The 26,046-nt window shown below is 38.5% G+C and overlaps 1 protein-coding gene across 1 annotated transcript in view; it reads left to right on the top strand.

Moving 5' to 3' along the window:
- cabp7a (calcium binding protein 7a) overlaps positions 1 to 25,598 on the top strand; it is a 38,478-nt gene extending 12,880 nt beyond the window's left edge. The window contains exons 2-5 of the mRNA XM_072433766.1: positions 18,975 to 19,118; positions 20,207 to 20,316; positions 23,399 to 23,549; positions 24,764 to 25,598. Coding sequence (XP_072289867.1) covers positions 18,975 to 19,118; positions 20,207 to 20,316; positions 23,399 to 23,549; positions 24,764 to 24,894 — 536 coding nt within the window. The 3' untranslated portion in view covers positions 24,895 to 25,598. The remainder of the gene's footprint in view (positions 1 to 18,974; positions 19,119 to 20,206; positions 20,317 to 23,398; positions 23,550 to 24,763) is intronic.
- Positions 25,599 to 26,046: the final 448 nt, after the last annotated feature.

Genomic DNA, 26,046 nt, shown 5'->3' with positions numbered 1-26,046 from the left:
AGGAGGTTGATCCATTGGATGATTTGAGTTTATGTGTTGTTGCCCCATGTAAGATCTGACTGGGGAGGGAGCACGTTCTCTTGGCTAGGATTGCCCTTCAAACAGACTTGAGATTGGGAGAGCTGCGTACAATTGGGGGTTTTTGTGCGATTTCAAAAGGAAAAGACTAAAAACTGCCACTGCTTTTAAAGGCAGACTCTGTTTTATTTGTTCTTAATGTCTAATTGGTGTAAATGTTTTTATAATTTGTGTGCTGTCGTGTATTTCCCTTTGCCCCAGGCTCCCATTGTAAACAATAAATGAATACATGTCATACTGTGAAACATTCCAGGCAAAGCAATAACATCTCCATGGAGACAAGCATGTGGTGTTTCCTCCACCAGAAACGTTACGTCACTTTGATCAAAAACACTTGATCTTGTGATAACAGTAAAAACTTTTTTTTTTTATCATTTAGTAAATTATTATTATTCAGGGTATTGTAACTTTGACCTACCAGTTGCACCTGTTTTGAATACTTTGTGTCGGTGGATATTGCTGTCATAAAAACTTCTAATTTCTTCTAATCTGACACTCAACAGTTTAACTTTTCATTGATACTTTTCTGAGTACCAAGTTTAGACACCCCACCCTCCCCTCTTGTCTTGTTGCACGGACGTCCAAACTCTAATTGATAATTGACAATCTTCCCACACTTGTCCATCCCATTCTGACACCGGCGACATTTTAAAGTGGACTTACTGATGAGAGGCACACTGCTCTGGCTGTCACTCTGCATGTCTCCGTTCTAATCTCACGAGGGATGGACCAAAATTGGTTCCACGTCTCACGCATCAAATACATCACCCAAGCCATTGGGGAGACAGGCCTTTGTCACCACCATGAAATTGCACATTAGTGAATCATAAGTGTGTTGGTGCATGTAAGAGGGCAGCAAACTTATGACTTATTGTCATGCATAGCCCAGGATTTGATTTTCAATTACTGCCTTGTGTTTCTCTAGGGCGTACGAACTGTTAGCAGTACCATACTTTGTCTATCTGAGCAATAATGCAATCGAAATGCAGCTTTTCCGATGAGCGATAAGCGTACATGTGTGGTGAAAATTGGGCTTCTCCACTACACATCCCACACAAGAAGGCCAGAAAAACTGTTGGTGATATTGCGGCAGTTCAGTGTAGTTCAGACCTCCTCCACCATCAAAATATGTACAAGTGCATCAGGGCGTACATGTTTTTCAGTGGCCGGTTTTCTATTAGGATTCATGTAGGCAGCTTGGTCATTTTGGTCAGCAGAAGGTAAACCCTCTGTTGTCTAGTAGGGCTGTCACTAATGTTTTTTTTAATAGCCGATTAGTCAGCGATTGTTTTCTGTTTCGACTAGTTAAACGGTTATTTCTACTGGACACTGAAAATGTTTAAATACAGTCACGATTAGCCCTAAACAGGAGGCCAATATCACGCGTACCACATTCACACAGAAGAAGTGGAGTGTTTGGCAAAAGGCACTTCATTGCGTTGAGTGGAAGCTGCCAATCGATACACGCACCATAAAAGAGTTTTAAATACGGGCTTGAAACGTATTTATTCAGACTGGCTTTTAGCACTCAGACACTTACTTTGTACAGTTTGTTTTATTGTTTGCACTGTTAATTGTATCGTATTATGGTTCCGTATTGACTTGATTTAATGGAAAGCACTTTGCTCATCTTGAGCGTTGTAAAGGGCTCGATAAATGAAGGTCAATTGATTGTATTGTGAACAGAAGAGAGCTAGCTAGATTTGAACTTTCCGATTAAAAGCCACACTGCTGCGACATTAGTCTGATTTGCTGGTTCTGTTTAATTTAGAAAATAAAAACATAATAAGATTTGAATTGCTGTCTTAGTAACATTCTGTAAGAAAGATCTTGCCAACTGGAACCAATGTTTATTTCCGAAATCCTGTTTAACTCCAGGGAGTCTTGTTACTACACTGGCCAAATTATCAGTTCACTACAAACCACACAATTTCATTTATATACTTTGAAAAACAGTTTATACTCTTAAAAACACTTACAATATTTTATCATTTTAAATCACAACCATTGGCTTCCAGGATTTTATCAGCTTAAAGGTGTCTTGAATGATTCCACAGTATGTTTTTTTAATGATCTTTCTGGAGACAAGCATATGGTGCCACCGGTCCAAGACTCAATGCGTGTTTTTCGAGGAGATTTTGAACATTACAAACACCTGTGCTTGAATAACAGAAGATATTTATAGGCTTCCGCTTCCAGTTTGATGCAACATTTTGAAGACTTTGCCCATTATATTTAGTTTTAAAGGGGACATAGTATGTAAAATCCACTTCTGTGCTTTTAACCATAACAACATTCCTTCAGCGTTTTTTAAAATCTTTTTATATTTATTGATTCATGCATGTTTGAGTAATCCTGTTGTTGTCCTGCATTCGAGACTTGAGTGCTCAGAAAAAGATCTGTTCTCTGCCCACTTCTTTGTGGGTTATTCTACAACAATTAGAGGCCGGGTCAAACATGTATAGGGTAAAAAACAATAACAAGTAAAGGAAAATCTTCAGTTTGATAAAATATTTTTTTTACTAGCTTCTTTGTTTAGAATAGGAAGTCAATGAATCTGTTTCTATTTTTAAAGTAAATTGCCAACAATCCCAACGTTTCATCAGTCTGTAACTCATGGATAGGTTTAATTTTTCAAAGCAATAATTGGAGACAAGCAAAGGGCAGAAAAGTTACATTATAAACCTTATAATATTGCTTATTTTTCCACACCGTTCCCATTATACCTTCATCCACAAGAATAAGTAGCAAACTGCAGCAGGTTTTATTAAAGAGGAAGCTAAACATTAGCTCCAGTGGATGAAGTAAGAGCAACTCATTAGGTCCTAAAGTGTCAATAAAGCCCATAGTAGATAGACAATGTTTAATTGAAGAGTTTATCATGCACATCTGGACTATATACAATGTTTGGCGGAAGAGCAGTGTGGGTTTTGTACTTTGCAGGTTGATCTATCAGTAACTCAAGACTTGAGGCAGTTCCCACCATTTGTCTATAAAAAGTACACATGGGCTGGACTATGATGGGTGGAAAAAATTGTTTAACTAATCACATGCCTTACAAGTTTGCATCTGCTTAAAAAAAAGGAAAGTACACTTGCAATGAAAAATAAGATTGATAAGCACATTATATTTTTGTTAGGTTTCTATGTTCTTGTATAATGGGGGAAAATCGGAAAGGAGGATGATGCAGATAATGCAGTTTAGTTACATTTAAAATATACAATATATAAATTATTGTGGTGACAGTTTCTTTGCAAACTTGAATACAAATATGTGTGTTTGTATCTGTATATTGTGCTATTTTTGTACTTGTAAGATATTATAACAATTTCTACTCCTGATATACTTTTCCCAGTTTTTCTCTGCCACCTCATACAAGTTGCGATCTGTTTATCCCAAATTAAAATTTTAAATGAGTTGCATTTCTCCAGAGAGTTGGCCCAAAAACCTTATTTTTCTTCTTATACCAGAGAAAATAGAAATTATTCATAACTCATCAATACATTCCGACAGAACAACCGAATGTTGTTGGCTGCTTTCAAACACGGTTGTTGAGAAGAATATTGCAGTACATTTGATGTGGCTGGAATGTGTGTAAATCAGAGCGAGGAAAGATACGATTTCAGAGATAATTATCTCTGAAATCGTTATCAAGTTGAAAGTAGTTGTAGTTATTAGTTATTACTATGTTAATGAATGGTGCAATGTATCTTAATACACATAAATGTTACGAATAATACCACAATTACTTCATCTTTGACAAACTTCATCCGAGACAGATATGGATCTCTTTTTTAAAGGTGTTGGGAAGCTGCTCTCCCAGGTAACCCTCAGAAGTGTCTCTTTATCTTTCTGCAAGAAGCCTGCTCACAAGGAGCTACTGGTCACAATTGTGTCTTTTGTTCTTTTGTCTTTTTGTGGTTTAACAATTTAGTTACTTTCATGTTTATGTAAATGTATATCTACACTTTATAAATGCTTGTTATGACTCTTAGTTCATATTGGATTTCATGTCTTCAGATTGCATTGCAATGAAAGAAACGACTGAAATGAGCCAAAACATGATTCCTCTAATTAGTTATTTACTGGAAAATAGTATTGTTTTATAAAAGCTTAAATCAAAGCACAAGAGTCAGTGTAAATATGTTATTTACGGCAACCAGCACTATTACCAAACTGCTCTTGGAGCTATATTATTTGATATAGTTATATTTGCCCTGTGGATGTTGTGGATCTGCATGTTGGCAACACATGCAAACCTTAATCAGCATCAATCTGGAGTGGGAAAAGCATATTGAGGATCCAAAGCTCTGACAGAAGCCCAGCAGGAAGCCCTCTGCGGAAGCATTTTAAACTGCAGCCAGAGCCCTGTCTGCACTGATCAAAATCACCAGTCTACAAAGTCCTCTCTCTCTTCCTCAGTGATGAGGGTTCCCCATCGTCACATCAAACACAGACTGGTTTGGAAGTCCCTTTAGGAGATACACCAACCTGAATCATTACAAACAGAACGTGATCAAAACCAAAGACTCCAGGTCACCAAAGCGTTTACTGCAACACGAGCAGCAGAGAAAATCTATGGTGTCAACCCCAGGGAGGTCAACTGCAAGCTCTAATCACATTTGTTAAAGATATGCTTGTCAATTTAGTAACCAATGTATTATTAATAGCATTTTATTTCATTTAGGGGGAGTAAGTTGTATTAGTTTTTAGACAGAATCCAGAGTCCCAGAGGAGGCCTGTATGGAGGAGAGTCTTCCCATTCCAGCCACAGTGGCAGAGGGACTAGCCTCTGGGTAAGAAGATTGCCGGTTCAACTCCCAGGCCTGACCGGACTTTTGTTGTGCAGACTTTGCAGGTTTCCGTATGTGCCAGGGTGGGTCCCCTCCAGGCTCTGGTTCTATTCAATTCAATTTATTTTTGTAACCCTTAAAATCACAACAGCAGTTGTCTCGGAGGGCGACAGTGAAAAACAGATTAAAACAGTGTTCATAGGGACTTGGCAATGTCATAGGGTCCCCTGTCCTTAGACCCTCCTTCTCGGCCAGGAAAAACTACAAAACCTCCTTGGGGAAAAAAGTATAAACCTGGAGGAGTTCCACAGTGAAGGAGAGATCCGACTCCCTCAGAAGGACAGGAGGATGTAAGATAGACAGTGGAGCTGGAGCCAGTTCTTCCAGGCAGATGAAGAACCGTCCATATGGAGTAGAGAGAGCTTTTCCAGGGACTCGAGGAGCATCTGGGTCCACAGGTCATTGATGTGCCTGTCCCACTCCCAGGTGGCGGGGAGTGGGACAAGCACATCAATGACCTGTGGACCCAGATGGGGAAAAGAAGAAGAAAAGGCAATGAACAGATTGCCGTGTTCCCCCCAACAACTGGAAACATACACCACAGGTAAAGTCTGGAGACGGGTCCATCGGGCACTGCACAAGGACAATAAAGTGCACCTTAACCTTAACTTTACACACTATGATAGTATAGTCCTATCTGGATACTTTCTTTTTCAATTATTCAATTAGAGGTGTTTTTATTGCTCAAAATAACTCACCTCTCCACAGACCTGACCTGTCTCAGCTTTGTGGTGCCACATGCTCGTCAGTCCATAGAGCATGTGGCAAAAGTATAGTATATTGGATAAAGTATATTGGATAATGGTGAGTATTTTAATTCACCATTTCATTTAGTGCTAGACATTGAAAGACGTGTATTCCTACTTCAGTCATTATCTATTCTAAATGTTAAAAATGGTTGTAAAATAATAACCGCTACCTGTTTTCTATCTCCCACCATATATATTGCTGTTCTGTTGGCACCGTTTTGGAGTTTTTTGTGACTGCTTATGACTGACAGCTGCTTGTGTGTTCCTATTTGCCTAAACTGCTGCAGAGGCCATCTTGAGCTCGCCGCCTGACTCCTACTGTAGCTGCAGTGCAAAAACATTGACTCATTGCAGCGCCCTGAGGTATGCGCTTGACTTCCATTGCTTTAAACACTTACATGAATACAAATGAAGATATTTAAAGACACCGGCTTCTGCAGTGAAAGAAATATGCTCGTATCAGTGTTGCAGTTTGAGTGGGTAGATGAGGAGGTGTTCTTCCAAAGGGGTCCTCTAAGAACATTGGAAACATTTGCAGCGTAGAAGACTCACAATGATCAGACAAACTCACCACTAGCATGTTGTTGGTTGTCGATTTGTCAAAAATCAGATATTAATTATTAATATTAAAACGATTAACACAACTAGATACTCATTTAAAAGACTACTGATACAAAAAATTAAAGTAAACTGGACATTTAATGTTTCCTGACCAGTTATAGTGACCTGCATTATGTTCTGTGGGTTTGTTTATACGTTCAAAAATGAAAAAATAAAAGAAATAAAATCAATGTATATATAATTATGAAGAGATAAACATATCATTTAACAAACAGTCAACAAGTTTGCTCATGCTGTCCTGTTTCATTGGCATTGATTAAAAACACTGTCTTATTCTAGCAGGTGTTAGGAAGAGTTTCACTCAGGAATAGTTCAATAGCCTCAGTCTTTCCTCTTTTAGTTTAGAGTGAATCATCAGACAAGATGCTTGTTTCACAGCCCAAGCATAAATAATAGTTAACCATTGTGATGAATAATTACACTAAATATATTGTGTGAATGTTTTCAACGGAGAATGGCTTAAATAAATCCATGTTGATACAGGGGTAGTTTAAGTATTGAAGGGTCTGAAATACATGGCTCGAGTCATGGCGACAGAAGTCCAGCTCTTTCTCTTTCAAATATTTTGACTGAATGACATCTTGTGACAAAATGCCCAAAGCATCCTTTTGTACATGTTCAACAAAGGCGGCAGACACACAGCATCTACAACATTGTCTGCAATAATTATGAAGTGACAGAGGCAAGGCTTTTCACATAAACTTCACCCATAATGGCAATTTTTACCTTTATTGTTTTATGCATGCACTTTTAGTCAAACCACAGAGGCACAGAGGAAAACGTACCCGTGTGTGTTTTACATAAGATGTGGTTTGTGACATTATAAATGAGAGGCAGCAATGCTATCCCTCCTCATATCTAATCAAGTGCAGGATGATAAATCAAACTGGGTGCACTTCGCTGTCACACTCAGCCTGGAGGGTTTCTGATGACACAGTGGCACCGTGCTCAGAACCACTCACCTGCTGCAGAAGAGACAAGCGGCACATAACAGGCTCTAAAGACGTGAGCGAGCATCAGGATGGGAGTCAACTTGACAGGGAGTGGAGTGACCCAGCACCACGGAGAAAGTGCACGGTCACTCAGCTTGACAGCAAAGATACAAATGAAATCCTAAATTGTGTGGCTAAAATTGTGAGCTAGACCACACAATTAAATTTCACTTTTCTTCCAACAAGACAGTGGTATACAAGCGAAAGCTCATTTACCTGACACGTTTCAGTGGCAGGACTTCTACCATTTTCAGATTGAATTTAATTTGGAAAAGAAGGCAGAATTGTTTTTCCAAATATATGGATCACACAATTTATTAATAATAAATTGGGTAAAAATCTTTCGCAAGCCTCATGCCTCGCCTCGTCTAATGGGAATCGAGTCACGTTCAGCCCTTAAATTACTTCAAAGAAATAACCAATATATGCATAGTACAGTTTTTATTTAAAACAAGAAGATAATACTTCTAATAATAGACAATCCCCAAAAGGAGAGGGTTAGGGTTAGTAAATGTGTATTCACCCCAAACTCTTTTATAAAAATAATCATGCTTGATTCTAAGCCCTTTGGTCAATTAAGCTTCAATTTACAAATTAATTACTCCGTCCCTGAGGTTTTGTGTATCCTGCATGACAACATAAACTAAATATAAACTAAAACAGTTCCAACAGTTCTAGGGCCAGGAAAACATATCCCCCTTTTCCGTGGAGACCCTGTAACTTGCAAACATGAGAATTTGGTAAAATTTGTATGGTTTCTGAGACACATTCTAGAAATATTTGACTTGCCAAGAACCATACAAAACCAGAGGAAACAGAATTATAACGGCAAAAGACTTCTACTAGTATTATTAGTACGCCGCAGAACAAATGAGATCGAAAAGAAATATCTCAAATTCAGGGTTCCATCAAGCTAAGATTTTTGAGACTATCGAGTGGCAAGATTGCAAAAACTAAATTGCTGTCTTGATCGTAACGGTACTACAAGGTTTTATTACAAGCGGTGAGTGTGTGCGTACAAAAAATATGGTATGACGGTCTAATAGTCTAAAGCATTATAATAATTTAAAATATGGCATATGTCATCTCATCTCCCCAAATTGCACTGTGATGAAACAACACACGGAGCAGATTCCGGACAGATACCATGTGATCCAGCGCTGTGATTAGGGCTGTCTGCTCGGCCAAAGTTAAGTCATTTATTTCCATTTTGATTGACTGCTTGGAGTGGAGGAGTGTATCTATCCGACTTTATTACCTGTGAAATGAACTGTGATGGGTTCTGGAAGGTGAAGTACTTTACTCCCATGGTAATATTTCCTCGCTTTGATGAACAATACCAGCAGGCCTTGGCCTCCGGTGATAGCTGCCTGCAGTCTGTTTGTGCTGGAGTGGTAATATGGCGGAACAGATGATGGTGCTGCTGCATAGAGCGCACTGCAGAGAGGAGGCTCTGACCTTAGTTTGAGGTACTGGGCGTTATTGACATTGCTTTGCTTGGTTGCCGTTGTCTGATGGTTAAAAAGGCTCAGCTTTGAAAACAGAACGGAGTCAGAATGGAGAAAAAGTCTGGTCTGAGCAATGGATCTTTACACCACAAACAATTATACTTTGATTACAATTGTCATAACCCGCCAAACAGCAAAAGCTGTTAAAGGACACATAACACCAAATAAAGTATGTCCTGTGCTTTTAATCATGTTCTAACATTGTTCCCTCATCAAAAACATACCTCGGGCAGCATTTAGCTTCATTCACACAATTTTATTGGTTAGAAAATCCTCTCCCCGACTGTAAAAAACATTCCTCAGATGAAGACTCATAAAAGTCGATGTTCACCATTTTCCTCCAATCAAGCACACACCCAACTCAGAAATCAATATGAGGGAAAATGCTCACAGTGACACATGTGCACCTGACGGACAGACCTAACTACAAACTTAACCCTCAATTTTCCCTCAACTAACTGTTAATCCTGCTCCGCTCAGTCCCTTCTCTCACTGTCTTGAACAATGACAGCACTGATACGCTGTATCAGTGCTGTTGGTCACATGGATTGCTTGATGCATTGGGCTTATTTCGTTTTTTCAGTGAATAGGAGGCTGATTAATAGTGCCTGACCAGCCTGTGTGTGTGTATTCAAACTGTGGCTCTTCTGGACTGTCACTCATGAGGCTCCACTCCCAATTTGAGATGATAAACCACCAAAGACATGTGGCCCTGTTTATTCATTCATTAGATTCATTAATTTATATAGGGGAAACCCAATGAGCAAAGTTCTCTTTTTCCTGTTAAAACATAAAATAAACAACAAAAAAACACAGGATACTAAAACAAATAAAACATTCTATCAAATTAACCAATACATAAAAACACATTTAAACATACAATAAGAGATAAATTATGTATGCAGGTAGTCCTTGACCAGTCCTTTAAAATCATTAAAATCGGCAAATTGTTGACATAATTGTAACATTTCAAACTTCATTTTGATACTAAGGAAAAGGCATACTTTTACATACCAATTTCAATGCCACTATATACCAGTAGCGCATGGTGACTTTTATGGATGGGCAAACAGATTTGGGGATAACGTTTGCATGCAAATGTGAAAAAACAGAACAAAACATAGTCCAATAATAGTCAATAGCAATAGTCCATCTTGAACCCCAGTGTCCCACATGAAGGGCAAACCCTCTATCCTAGTGAGCTAAATGACCTGGCTTGTTTTGGCCTTGGATGGATTCTCACTTCACCAATCAACTCATTACACAAACTAGCACTCTATGTTACTAAAATACTGCCTGTATTTATAACTAACGTCTAATCGTTAGGAACGTAAACAGAGCCTTAGCTACAAACAAAGACACTGTGACTTCAGCCTAGCTTCAGCAACAGAAACGGCATATTTGGGACAGAGCAATCAAAGGACCTCAACCAGTGCCTCCTTGCTAAAGCTACGCTAGCTAAGCTAAGAGAGGAAACAAAGACATTCCAGAGACACGCCTGTCAAAAGCTCTCTCCCGTATTAATTCTGTGCCCGTCTTTGGATGTGTTTTTTGCTTTAGACTGCAACATGCAAACTCAAGCAAAGGACCCTTTTGCAACTTTTCAAGTCTTCAACTGACAAACACTCAGCTTGTCTGTGAATCAGTACAATGGCCTTTTTGTTATCTTCGGAACACCTCAGAGCCAAGGAAAACACAGATCAAGAAGGGCTGATCAGATCTTCATCAGCCTGAAGTGTCAGAGCCAGTGTGTGGACCGAGCTGCAGCTGCCTCCTGCATTGACTCCTGAGTGAACCATGGTCACATGGTCACAGCTCCCTGAACATGGAACACAGGCCCGTCTGGATCAGGCAGCTTCTTCTGCTTCTGGTCATATGAATATATTTCAGTTTGACTGATAATATCGTCATAGAATCAACATGAGCTCTAACACACAACAGGGAGGATCTAGAACAATCATAACTTGTGTCTCCATCTGTTATCGACTCATTTGCATATTCCATATTCATATTCATCTGTTTAATAATTTGGTCAATAAATCTTCATAAACCACCTTTGGTAAAGTGTTCATTCATTTCCAGAAAAGGGGTCAATGTCATGGTTACGTTCTCACAAACCTTCAGATTAACAAGCACATTTATTTTTAATAAATTCATTAATTTATATATTTGATTATAGAATTGTTAAATGCCTAACCAAGGATGGTGCCCCAAATTACTCTTAAAATATGACAATAAACATACCCACAGTTATGCAATGTTTGAAATCTTGATCCACTTCTTTATCAACTTTGAATGTCACCCTCAGAATAACAGTACAATACTTGTACTTGAAGGAATCACTAAAATACTCTAGAGACAACCCTCTGTAGTGTGTCACATACCATCACAAGGGGACCGGAACTACAACTACTGATACATAAATAAAACCACGCTTCGCCCTCACCATCTCTTTCTCAGTTAGTCGTCAAAGGTTCAAGTGATTCCATTTTATAAAAATAAAAAAGACGGTAGTAGAGTCTTTATCCTAAAATTGAGATGGGATTTTTCCTCTAAGACTTATCCTGGTTCGTATCCCATCCGCCTCAGTACTCCAGAGCCTTGTTAGGAGACTGTTATGGTAATATTTAAATCTTCCGGGTGCCCGAGTCAACCCACATCCAGCTAAAGATGGATTAAGGTTGCTATGGGTGTTATAAAAATAGTCATCCACAGTTCACATGCATCGAGCAAAGTGGTGTTTTTCTCACACCGACAAGGTTAGGTCTTACATAAAGAGTGGGTGTGTGGCAATTACAGACATGATCTAAAGCTGCAGCGGTGGGCACAGGCAGGTCTGATGGAGAGGATCAAACAGGTATTGAGTATGTTCACCGGATTCAGAGTCCACACTGAGCTCTGGAGAGGGAAAAATCATTACCCTTTACTCAAGTCAGTCATGTGATGTTTATGACCAATTTTTTTCCTTTTGAACCGCTCCTTCACGTGGCTGGTTCAAATTAGATCTTATTTTTTAAAAGAGACATAAACAAGTTCACAAATGTATAGCAGGGAAGCAGGCAGCATGTGCTAGCTTTTAGCAAATAAAATGTGAGGTGTACAAAGTCTTTTTTATTTAACAAAGTATTCCTCTTCAAGGTTGGAATTTTAATTAAATGTTCACCTTCAACATTCCCCTCAATGCCAAGTAATTAAAATAATAATAATAAAATAATAATAAAATAGACTGTCTTCCTAAATATGAATAAATATTAAAAGAGTCAGTAAGAACGGCTCTTTTCAGTGAACACAGTCCAAAGATCTGACTAACATCAAAGAGCCAAAATTATTGGCTTAAAATGTTGAAGTTATAACCAATAAATTAGAGGCAGTTTTTACTGTCCAGAATAGTTGTTGGACAACATATTTTTGGCAAAATGACAGACAGGAAAAATATAATTCTCCAAAACACAATTTGTGATTATTTTGTGCCAGAATTCTACCTTTTGATTTCAAACTCTTATTCAGTTGTTAACATGTTGCCAGTTCCTTGCCAAACACCCAGACTGTTCAAAAATAAAATGATCTGTCTTCAATTTCAGCTATCACAATTTGCATGTAATCATTGTCCCAAAATATTACAACGTATAACTTTATATGGTTCTATAATATTTCCTCCTAAAATGTAACTGGAGTAGTTCATTCACATTTATTTGATTAGATCCAAACAACCTCCTTCTGAAAATCTTAAAGCACATTTAAAAAGCTTCTTCTTAACTTTTGAATAAAGGCCTACCAATGAATATATATATATATATATATATATATATATATATATATATATATATATATATATATATATATATATATATATATATATATATATATCGCGTCTATTTGTACTTGTTAGTCACACAGTATTGGAAGATTGAATACAATTTGAAGAAAATAGAATAGACAGAATGGAATAAATCTGTCCAAAGTAGAGATGCAACTTTTTAACTAATTTAGTAATCAATAATGTTGTTAATTGATCTATACATAGTCTCCATACTCCACCAAATTCTAATTCTAACGAACCAATTAATCAAAAGAATTATTGCTATCATCGTTATGCAAAAGTATTGTACATTTTTGCCTGTTATTAGTTTGTCTAAAGTTGTTCAAAAGAACAATGTGTCCAAGGAGAACAGGTAGTGACCGTATCCTAATGCTCTGTGAATATTTATGTGATACTCTTTTCAAAGTGTTTTTATCTCTTCTGTAGTTGATACAAACCACAGTACCACTCTCCCTCTACCACCGAGGCTCATGAGAATACACCTTCTATTCTGGTGATCTTCAGTTCAGCTTTCATCCTCCATCATGACTCCGCAGGGGGCAGCACAGTGTTGTCTTTGAAAGCCACCTCCCCACTTCAAAGGAAGTACTATACCAACACCACAACTGTAAGAATCTGTTGACAAGGACAGCTTTAAACACGCAGCAGTGGTGAACAAATAGCCAAATCTCACAAATCAGTGCTGATCAAAAAATGTAGTAAATTGTCCAGAATAGCGTATAATATGTGTGCTCACAATGTTGCCAAGATAAACAGGGAAAAACATTACCCAGCATGCCTATGCCTTTATGAATCAACATCATTGTTTGGGCAGAATCTTGCAAATGAAGTATTATACGTTACTGTAAGTAGCTGCACAATCTGTCATGTTCTTTAATACAGATTACATGCTACAAATACTGATTGTTGATTGTTTTGAATTAGGACTGTGAAATAAATCGACTTTTTTAATCAAGATTGAGATTTCTAATCACCAATGAGCTGCTTGGGACTGTTTAATCAAACTCCTTCAGGCATTAGGGGAACACATTTGATTATTACTATGTTAAATGGCAGAATAAAGGTTGTATCGCTTATGTGCAGGAAACGTTGAAAGACATGAAATAAAAAAGTTATTATAAAGTTTTTGTCATATCGCTTAACTAAATTATGACCTTGATTTGACCTTCTGTGTATGAAGCCTGAACATGATCTGACTATGACTTTTTCAGATGTTTTTCAGACATTTTTAGAACTTCATAAAACACCAGCATGTGCATTCTAAATCAGTTGAGCTGATGAAGGCGTCTTACTTTGATTGGAGTCATTTTCTGCTGTTGCATCTCTTTCTGCAGAAGAAGGGAGTTTGGCATTCTGGCAGGAGCGGCTTCTCATTTACACTGGAGTTACTTTGGGGCCATGCTCATCCTCAGTGCACAAATACTGAGGCAACTTTAACTGTTCCATTGTGCCGTTTTTATTTTTGGAATTGCTGGCTTTAAATTGTACTATAGCAGTTTTCAATCCCCAAACAATGCAATGACAATATCAAAGTCGTTCTCTAGATAATCCAATATAGCCAATAAACAAAAGCTTTGAAACAACTCTGCTGTTATTGAATATTGAATTTTCCACTTCAGTTCATGCACTCAAGGTAATAGACACACTGTCATTTGATGTGTTTTTAAGTGAGTTACCAAAGGTCCACCCCTCGTCTCCATGGAAAGGTTCTTACTTGTTACTTGTTTCATGGCATTACACTCAGGTCAAGTTACAGATCAGATCTCTGGAGAAGCAGTCAGAATGCATGTTGCAAGGGAAAAAAATCCGACATTAAATTGGTGTAATCCGTCATTCATCCAGGAATAGTAGAAACGATTTCAAACTTTTGGACGCGGACATTTTGAATCCCACCAGAAGTAATGTTCAATCTGAAGGTACTGGTCTGAGGTAGATTAGTCCTGCCCTAAGGGAGGAGTGTTAACTGCTAGCCTTGTTATGTCTGTATTGTTCTCTGTTGGCTTTTCCCTCGCATCATGTTTACCCATCGGATCGTTCTAACCTTTTGTTCTCTACGCGCTCTACCTCGCAGCTGTGACTGGCTTGATTTCTCACTTGACCAAGGTTTGATTGTGCTATTGTAAACAGAAGGTAGATTGCACCTCAGCCCACCATTTCTCCAAAGAGATGAGCAAGGACCACTACAGTTACATAGTGCACCTTTAAACAAGACTGGTTATTCCTCATCGGTCTGCCTCAAGAAATGGTCCAGAATCCTTTGCAAAGACGGACAGAATAAACACAGCTCGACCAAGCCAAATTTCATCATTTTGTCCTTGGCCCATTACTCATATTTCCTCAAATGTTCACCTCAAAATGAAAATAATATTGAAGCACTCTTAGTTAACAGCATTTTTCACACCAAAAGACAAGCCTCTGAGTCTTGGCTGAGTCTTGTGTGAGAGTGAAGTGAACAAGTGGAAGTGTATATTTGTCCCTCTCAAGGACATGTGTGATAGTGCTCGCTCTGGTGCACGCTCAAAGACAAAACGTGAATTCTTTTAAAGGACGGTTACTCAATACGGATTTTACAAAGCCCACTTTATTTCAGTTCTTTTTCTGATGCAGATGAGCCAAATGCTTCCGGATCACTTCTGGCTATGTATTCTTTTTATACACCACATTTCTCCTGTGCCGGTTGTGTCCATGTTTTATTATACACTACACGTTTCCACCACAATGCTCTCCTGCTGTAGGCATATTTCACTGTGCCCTATGATCAGTAAATAAAGCTTACAAGAGGAGATCGAGGGGGTAAAACAGTTTTGGAACCTTATTTAAGGGTGTGCTTGTCTCCTGCGCAACATGTTTTCTTTTCAATAGAAAGAAGTCTGCAGGAGAGATGATATTTTCTAAACACACACGTGGGGCATTGGACCCCAGGTGGATAGTCTATTTACAAACCATAACATCGCAAAGGATTTCAATGACTCAAACGTTACCTCCAGCAAAACATTGTGAAGGATAGCGTGTCACTCCAATGGCTTTCATGAATTGCGTAACAAGAGATCGTGATTGCCTGGTTGCCACTATTCAGGCGTCTATTTGGTTGCATCGAGCCATTCTCGCGTTCGTGCCAGTACACAGGAAATAGCACATTTTCAGGCATTCTGGGGATTTTGCAATTGCACTGAAGAATTTGTCACACAATGTGGCATCGTGGAGTCCGTCCCCAGGCGTCACCATTTGTTACTGTTGTGACATTTTGGTAAATTACCAGTGGAAAATTTGCTCTTGTAAGATCCTGGATATGAAGAGCACTGCAGGGTTTACTTGGTGTTTCTATTTACAACGTAATGTGCCAAGCTAATAAACTGTATTGTTTCAAGATCAACAATATACAAACGTGATATTTTTAAGTTAAAAAGCCTGATACAGTCAATTTCCAATCATTATAAAGTGTTTTTAATGGTTTAATTGACAGCTGAAATCCTTCCAAGTGTGGACCATAATGATCAGCATCATCATAATGATCAATGTTGTTAAGGCTAAATATTTCTTCATTGAATGGTAGAAAAGAGAACATGGAATACATTGTGTCACTAATTTAGCTGCATAACAACCTCAAATAGTGAAACATTTTACAAATAAGTTGTTCTGCAAGGATTCTGTGTTTCTGTAAGGGCCAAATGTGACTAAATTAACACTTGAACTAACAATGCATACTTAAACTGACTGACAAGTAAAAAGATGAGAATTACCAGTATTATTTGAGTCCCAAACTGCCTCCAAACCATAGCACTAATCCTAATCCACTTTCACCTGGCCTATAAAAGATTAGAGAGGTGATACTTTCTGCCACTTTGTGCCTGCTGTGCTCAGTGCTATCTTCATCTGATTCTGCTTTTTGTGTTCTAACAAGAGTCACTGTCATTTGAGGTGCTTATAAATGAGAAATACCTGGGCAAGGACATTTTGGGTTTAGCATATGTATATTAACCTCATTATAATTCTACTAACCAGGATTGGGAAGAACACAAGGTAATGTACGTCTGCTATTATCAGACTGTTATAAATACAATATACCATGTTATTAATTTGTGGGATTTTTACCATGAATGATGTAAGCTGCTATCAATGAACATGTAACATACATGACTAATCACAACTATTTACACATTGTAGTTACTTGTTGAAAATTGTATTTAATGCCTTTAAATAAACTGGTACATTTTAGACTATTACTATTACTAATTATAATATTGCACAAATTCAGATTGTTTCGTTGTTTGGTGAAGACAAGTGCAGGTTAAGTAGCATGATGTCAACACGCCGGAATGAAGTCATGGGCTAATTTCCACCCGTTGTCTCACATTCATTCTCACAAACACACTCTCTTTTACACTCCAGATGGAGGCAAGTTGGGTGAAGGGTCTAGCCCAAGGACACAACAACAGTATGCACTACTGCCCCCTGTGGCACCTGGCATTCCAGTGGTCTCTGCTTAGCATCCCAGATCTGACGAGATCGGGCATTGACGAGTTTGTATAGCCACATCTACTTCTATGTTATATTTAAATAGAGGTATACTGCAAATAAGTGATGTTTTAGCACCAACAACAGAAAAGTGAACCATCTCCAAAACACTACAAACTGCTTATCTTAGCATTTGAGGTGGTTACCTAAAACCATAAGTAATATCTATCTATAGTTTATTTTTATTTTTCAGTTAGCCCTCTCAAGTTGCTCCTGGTTTAAAGTGTGTCATGACACTCGTTTTCAGAGTTACCTGCTTTTCAATGCCCAATCTCGTCAGATCCCGGGGGATAAGCCATGTATTTGGATGGGAGACCAATGGGAACACCACAGTGAGGCAGCAGTGGCTCTAGAACAAGCTGTCATTGTGTTTTTAGGAAAAACATTTCACCCACATTGCCCAGTAAGATTCTGGTGTGTGGGTGAATGATTGTTGGAGTGGACAATGGCACAGATTGGAAACCTCTGTCGGTCTACCCAGCTTTAGCTACAATAGCAAAGGTCTTGAAATAGCCAAAGACTTTATAAGTAATGATTTTTGACGAAGTTCTCCAATAAATATACTCAAAATATGCTTTTACCTTAAAGCTTTTAATGTTAACACAACTCCAGGTATGTTCTGATGAGGGAACAATGCCCTCATCGGAACATACCTGGAGTTGTGTTTCGCTTCCTTCAGGCTATTTTGTTGACTCCTAGTTAGAATGGCTTCTCCTCTGGCTCCAAGAATAATCTTTCCTGTATTTAAGTCCATAAATCATTGCTGTGTGTGCATTTCTACCATCAAATCACGATCATTGCAACTGCATGTTCGAACAAAGAAGTCGGCAAGCAGCTGCATTAGCAAACAGTGTTTAAAATAGTGTAATTCCCACTGCAGCCAGTAGAAAGAGCCAGCACTCCGCTACTCTGGCATCTCCCAATGCTGTGGCAACGTTTTATTGGTTTTTTTTTGTTCTAAAACATGAAATGCAAAAGTAAAGGTACTCAAGAGCATGTTTAAAGGCCAATAACAATACAAATAATGAATAATATTTTTATTTGCACTTATATATGTATTTTTAAAAAAGGTGTTTTATGTAATTAACTAACAAATGATTATAACAATTAAATAATGTGCCTTCAGGTGACTCTTGTCATTTCTAATGGCTTTAATTGCCCACTCCATTGGTATCCATAATGATATTGGATGATGGTGATTTTATTGCTCAAAAATACTGTGAAATACATGCATTCTTACTGACTATGAACGCCTCTAACAGATCTGATCACCTGGTCCTGTGGCTACTCCTGCCCAAAGAGAAACGTATGTTTAATAATATACTGTGGAACATTCCAGGCAGTAACATCTTATTGCAAAACTTGATATTGACCATTGTCCTCACATGGCCGAAGAATGCTAGCTCCGCACTTACATCTGGGACTCTCCTTTGGCTTGTTATTCAGTATTGTTCCTCATAATCATGGTTTGGTTGATGAGGCGTTTGTCACCCGCCGGTCTTTCTGCCTGATTAGGAACGATTATGAATCCACGAGCAAAGGCACCAAAATTAATAGTAAATCCTTCTAAACTCAACTCATTAACAGTCCATTTCATCCCGCTTTATTTTTGCATTCCATTTGAAACACATGAATGCACTGTGATTGCCAATTTGTCCTGGTCTCAGTCTCAATATTTGCTAACATTTTTGAAGTGCTTATGTAGACTGATTGGTTCAGGCTGTGATATGCCCCATAGCAAATGCAAATATATAGTATGACAAGGAACATAACTCACGTATTTCTGTCACATTATCGGGCTGACTTGTTGTTGTTGTTGTTGATGTTTTTTTCGGCAGAGATTCGTGAGGCTTTCAAAGTCTTTGATCGGGATGGGAATGGATTCATCTCAAAACAGGAGCTGGGGATGGCCATGCGTTCTCTGGGCTACATGCCCAACGAGGTGGAGCTGGAAGTCATCATCCAGAGACTAGACATGGACGGTAAGAACACATGTCCCCAACATTTACATTTACTTTTGCCTGATGTAGACACGGTGTAGTCACAAACTGGATGTCATGTGTGGCCTGGGATCCAAGGCAAGGCAAGTTTATTTGTGGAGCACATTTCATACTCAAGGCAATTCAAAGTGCTTCACACAACAGGAAAAAATGCATTAAAATCACAAAGAAATTAGCAACCACACACATATCATTCCAGACACTCTTCCCCATATTTATTTGACATTGCGAGACAGGTGTCTCCGGGATGGACACATCACTTTTAGATTGATTCTTTCCCATATCAACGCGCTATCTGCAAACTGCACACGTCTGTGCTGAGCGTATGTTTCTTTTACGACGACTCTCTCGTCGACGCCTCCACCTCATGTGTGGTGCTAGGACCTAGTCTGGTCTGATTCTTTCCCATATCAGCGCGCTATCTGCAAACTGCACACGGATCCAGAATAAACACTTCTCCAATTCTTTACGAAGAGTGCAATCAGATTTATTTATTTCCGTGAAGCATCTTACTGGTTGGTCACTTATAAGTTAGAACAAAATCAAACTTCTCTCTCCTCAGATTAACAGCACTTTCTTTTTTCCTCGTAAGCAGCCATATCTGTTTTTGATATGGACGGAGCATGCTTGTCCCTGATTGGCTGATCCAGAATCATGCCCATCTGAACTTGCGAGGATGAAAACGGTGACCAGACTGATATCGATCTGTACACGAATATATAGAGTTATAATATTTTCCATGCAAGTACTGTCCTTCAGGTGAAAGTATGGAAAGTCCTTTATTGGACAAACTTGAACAGGGCATGGAGATGAATAAGTCTTCTTATATGTATATGAATATGAATATGTATATGTATATGTATATGTATTTGACAGCCTTATGAAACTGCTGCTTAAATCATCCAAATATAGCACTTAATTTGAACCTTCTTTAGTGTGTGCATCAGAATACATGTGCACTGCAACATGTTTGAACTGTTTTAACTTCTCCTGTAAACCTTGAGTCAGGCAGATCACTGATCCAAGTCTAAAGCCACCACAGTAACTGCATGCATCTCTTCTCCCCACAGGCGATGGGCAGGTGGACTTTGAAGAGTTTGTCACGCTTCTGGGTCCCAAACTGACGGCTGGAGTGCCTGATAAATTCAACGGCACCGACTTTGACTCGGTCTTCTGGAAGGTGCTCATTGCTCCAATTTCATGCCTTTTAACAATGACAGACTCCAAAGAAACCATAGCAAACCACCAGACGCAGAAGCGTCTTTTAATTTCCATCTCCACCAAGTTATTATGGGGTGGATGTGCTCCCCAAAGTTTATGAAACGTTATGAGTTATTATCCCTCCCACCTCAATTCTTAAAGGCTAATTTCTGACTAGGAAGCAATTAATTCACTTTAAACAAACAGTGAATTTGTTTGAAGTGACAAACATGTCAGATATAAATAATAATGTGGGGAAGGCTTTAATGGTGTTAGTTACAGCATTAAAGCACAAGAGTAGCCATGATATTTGACAGTTGTTCAGAATAAATCTGATGAAGAGAATGGAGCTTTGCTCCCAGGAGCATTTGGAGAGTACAGTAAATAGATGAACGGCTTGTTCAATGTTCATTATGTGAAGATGTTCCAGATATTACCAGTCCTATTACCATTTTTGGAGCAGCAGCCTCGTTTCAATTCCATCTAGTTCTTCAGATAAAACTTTTAATTACCAGACATCCTCATGTCCACATGATGTTCCACACGACAGTCCGGCCACAGGCTTAAGCAGGCTATAGGACAGACAGATTACTTTAAATTCAGAGAGCAGGAGTATATTAGGTGTGAAAATAAAAAATAAAAAAACATTGAAATTTTGCTGTTGCAACAGAAATGTAAATATTTCATTCACAAACTACTGCAGTGTACATTTTACTTATCTTTTAACACATTCTCAGACACACCATAAGAAGAAGGAAAACTCTTGTGAAAGTCACCTTTATTTTACATTTTTATAGCTCAGGAAAATGAAAAGAGGAGCAATTTATAGAAAGACAGTGTTGGAGTGTTGGACAAAAGAAAGACAGCTGAAGACACCTACTGTGAGAGTCAGAATCCCTCTGGGACTTCAGTCTTTCACAACATTATATAAGAGAGAAGTGGTACAAAGCGTACACTGAGCCCACGGTCACTCCACCATCTCCACTGACAGAGAGGGAGTTCCTGCAGGCTGGAATTTGTACAGGGATTTACTTTCACCAGCATGTTTTATTTAAAGGTTCCAGCTGACATTTCAGACGGTATTTATGCACTCCCCTACAACCAGTTTTACGTTGTTCAAAGTGATTCAAGTGAAGAATCGGCAAAAGACAAAAACAAGATGGAAATAAGATTATATCATCACTCCAAACTATTTCGATACTAGGAAAAGGCTTGCCAATAAAATGTTCACCGCTGAATAATAGTTGTTTTGTGTTACCAGTGTCTTCATATTTGTTTTATATAAAGATCAAGATCATTGTAAGTTTAGTTTTGCTGTTGGACTGTATATTAGATATTAAAATATCATTCAGCACAGAATTCATGTTCAACTGAATGAGAGAATGTGAGATGTTCCCAAAATAACATCCAAATTTAGAAGGCATTACATAACGCACCATCATCAAGACTAATATCATTATCGCTGAAAGATACAGCAGCCTAAATCTAAATTGGCTGAGAACCTCTAACATGTAGCGTTAGTGAAGAAAAATCCATCCCTGCCATTCATTTAACGGTAAGTCACGTGCAGCACCAACAGACATCAAATTAAAACATAGTGAAAAGACAGTGGACAGACGAGGCGGACACGCTAAGAATGTGATCAGGGAAGATGACGTGTCTGGGTGTGTTTTTGAAAACAATGTAAGGCAAGCCAAGTTTATTTGTAGAGCATGATTCGTACACAAGGCAATTCAAAGGCAATTCAAACAGGAAAAAAAAACATGCATTCAAATCACAAAGACATGACAGAAATCACATAACAGTTTAAGACATAAAAAAGAGTTCAAAGAAAATAATTTCAGTCATATGCACAGCTGAACAAAAGTGTTTTTAGCTTGGATTTGAACAGTACCACCAAATCTAAATCAGGTCTGTTCCAGGCCTTTATTTTACCAGAAGAGTCCCATTGAGAATATAAAATACATTTCCACTTTTCCTGAGAATTTTTAGACAACACGAAGTCCCTGTTTATTTTAAACCAGAAAACACTTTAAGACAAAAACTGGTTCAACCAAAGGACAAGTTGCCGACTCAAAAACAGAGCAATGTAGTTTATTCGATCCAATGCAGTGAAGAAAGTTGTAAAGAACGTTACATAGGTGAGACTAAACAGCCTCTACACAAGAGGCTCTATCAGCGGAAGAAATACTAGTTCAGGACCTCAGAGCGCCGTGCATCTCCATCTTGAAGCCTCTAATCACTCGTTTGAAGACGGTGAGGTGAAGGTTTTAAGCAGGGAGAAAAGATGGTTTGAAAGAGGAGTTAAGGAAGCTATTTTTGTTAAAAAAGAAAGACCTTCTTTAAACAGAAATGGAGGGCTTAGGTTTCATCTTCCTGTTATTTATAATGGGATTCTGAACCCCTGGAAAGGTAAAGGACATTCAGATGCTAATCAGGTACTCAGGGTGGTTGAGCCAGGGTCTCACAAAGACAAAGAGGATTCTAATAGCCCATTAAGATTCTGAATAGGCTAGCTCGGTAGATACAAGGGGGAGTTTCTGTTGAAACAAACAACTCTTTCTACTTCAGGAAGGCTCCTCCCAATGGGCGGGTCTTACCACAGAACAGTATTAATATCGGAGTTCTCGACCTAAATTCTGTTATTGACAATGACTCTTGGATGAGAGTCGAAACGTCTTTTTTTTTCAAACTGAGTCCAGATGACTACAACTGAAGCTTTTTCTACTATGGAACACGCCTGGACGAATGAGGGATTACACCGACATTAGAGTAAGAAGTCTAAATAATGCACAAAAAAGGATTTTTCTTTATGTTTTTAAAAGTTTAAAACCAACTGACCCATTTCCTCTGTCACATGTTATTGACCAGAATCTTAATAGGCTTCATTCGTCCTCATTACTGATATGTCCAGATCCATATTTCTGCTCCACAGTGGGCGTTCTTCTTGGCTGATTCCCTCTCGTGTCTCTTTCTGTGTCCTTTATAAATAGCAGTGCGGTTTATTACCCATCTGCCCCTGTGTCGGAGCGACCTAACAGTGCGTGTTTGTGTGTCTCTAGTGTGATATGCAGAAGCTGACAGTGGAGGAGCTGAAGCGGCTTTTGTATGACACCTTCTGCGATCACCTCTCCATGAAGGACATTGAGAACATCATCATGACCGAGGAGAACCACATAGAGAACCCGGGGGACTGCCAGGTGGATATAGACAGTAAGGAAACTCGCTACTTTACATGTCTCCATTAGGGGTTTGATGGGGCACAGCACAGGGAGGGTAATTGAGGCACTTTTTGGTGTTTTGGTGTTTCCCACTCACTTCACCGCTGGCTGGTTTTAGGAGTGCAACATCTGTCACAATAAAATCCGTCTGTAGCAGTAAAAGTATCACCACTGTTTTGCTGGATTTTCTTCATTTCAAACTTCTGAACAATACAATACAAAGCGCACATTGTCGTAAAAATAATGTTGAACACCTACTATGATTTATGCAGGAAAGTATGAGCTCTAAAAAGTAATTACCGGTAGTTTCCTCAAAATCAATTCAAACTCTTGAATGTATTACCTTGTGGAGCAGCTTCACTGGATTTAAACAAATAAAAACCTTGTTCTGTTGCTTATCTGACTGGCAAGGTGAAAACAACTTTATTTTACTCAAGACAATTTTCTTTTCCTCTAAAAAATATGTTTTCTTTGTTCGTGTCAAGTATTGTGTTTGTGATGTGTTTCACTGTATTAAAGGAAGACACGCTTGTCCTACTTGGGCAAAAGCTGTGTCCATAGAGACAACTCTGTACTGAGACATGCTGTCAACTCTATTCGGTCAAAATAGTTTGGTGGGGTTGCTGTGCATAGACAGTACATACTATCCAACATTACCTGTCCAAATGTTCCCAGGAATACACTTACTATGCAACTGGTAAAACATCGGAAAATTCCCGCATTCAATTCATTGCTTTTACTTTGCTCATTTACTTTAAACCATGTTCCAATACATTAAGAGACAATACAAGTTGTATTATTGTCTACTGTACGTGTTTTGTTTATTAATTTGTGAGTAGTATTTAACCTTTGTCAGTTTTCTCAGACATTCCCACATCCCAGCCATTTCTTATAGTTCAAATAAATGCAGACTACACATATTATAGACATTTCATAAAAGCACACAAGATTAAATTCCGACAAATACATTTATTTTTGTTTTTGTACTTTATACAGCCAAAAATGAGTACAATGTAGTATAAATTTTTGTTTCAAATATTTTCTTTTTAAAGTATGGTTAGAGATAAAGATTGTTTTATTGTGCTGTGGAGTCAAAATCATTAAAACCTATAAAACACGTAGACGAGTTCAGAAGTAAAACCATTCAAGTTGTGACCAGTAGTTGCTATGTTGATGTTGGCATTGAAGTTTATATTTTCTTTACAGCTTCAAGCCCGACGCAACAAGTCAAGCAAACCTGTGTCCGCAAGAGTCTCATATGTGCTTTCGCCATCGCGTTCATCATCAGCGTCATGCTCATAGCAGCAAACCAGGTGCTGCGGAGTGGCATGAAATAAGAGCTGCTACTGTGCCCCTTGGCCTCGTCCGTTCCAAGCCCCAGCAGAGGAATGACTGAAGCAAAACAGATGAACACAACAGACAATCAAACAGCTGAGGAAAACAAAACAGAAAAAAACATACGAAAAAGTACTCTGAACAAGCAAGGACACACGTGCACAAGATATCCAGAACTCACGGAGAGTGTAATGTGATTATCTAATTATACATATCATAGTTAATTGTAAGGAATTCATGCATCATTTTGTTTCCACCAAGGGGAAAGAGTACAGTTTGGTTTGAAATGAGCAATAAATGTCTCTATTTCCTTATGTAACAACAGGACCTTTGCCCAAGTATTGCAATGGTAATGTTGCAAAGACTTAAAAATCCTCATTGAGTCAGAAAGATATGGCTTTATTGGAAACTTGCAGTTTGAGATAATCTATTTTGGACTATTCCAGTGTTACACCGAGAACTGTGACGTACCGAGATCTGTGACTGCAGAGGGCGATGCTGCGTCCTTCAGCGTTTGTTCGCTGGGCCATGTCGCAGAGAAGAACACGCATGGCTTGGACGATTCGTTTATTTGCTTCTTTAGCCCATGTATAATAACCAGATTCAAAGACGGGAAAGTAACTCTGCAATGTAAAAATATCACACACACTTGAGAGCATTCATAAAGTGCACTTTAATCTTAACCTAAAGTTTAGAGTTTGTCTGGTTACTAGTCAGAGCTGTGAATGAACGCTGTTTAGGACCAGGTCACATTTAAAAACAACTTTAAAATTATTGCAATTGACAGGTCGCCAAATACTATGTTGCTGCAGCAGGTCACTGTAGCTGTGAAATAGTTCCTTATATATTTCTCACCTCAGCTCTCATATTGGACGATAAGTAACTCGGGGTATTTTCTGAGTTATGGTGAGCCTCAAACATTAATTCTAAGGTTATACTCAAATGAGCTAAATAAATTAAAAAAAAAAATGTCAAGGCTGCGTGTTTTCTTCTGCAACATGGTCCGGCAAAAATGAGAGAGAAAGCGAAGTCATCATGGCTGGTCAGGCTACCCAATCACACAAGTGTTATTCTTCATTTGTTATATTTATAATAGCTCCTACTAGTATATTAGGATTTGCCAAAGAAAATAATATCACAAAAGAAAGATGCAT

The sequence above is a fragment of the Eucyclogobius newberryi genome, unplaced genomic scaffold (genome assembly GCF_026437365.1).
Source record: "Eucyclogobius newberryi isolate DKJ021-1_F unplaced genomic scaffold, fEucNew1.0.hap1 SCAF_6, whole genome shotgun sequence".
Classification (NCBI taxonomy): domain Eukaryota; kingdom Metazoa; phylum Chordata; class Actinopteri; order Gobiiformes; family Gobiidae; genus Eucyclogobius; species Eucyclogobius newberryi.
Note: the sequence above shows the minus strand (reverse complement) of the source record. Positions and strands in the feature narration are given on the sequence as shown.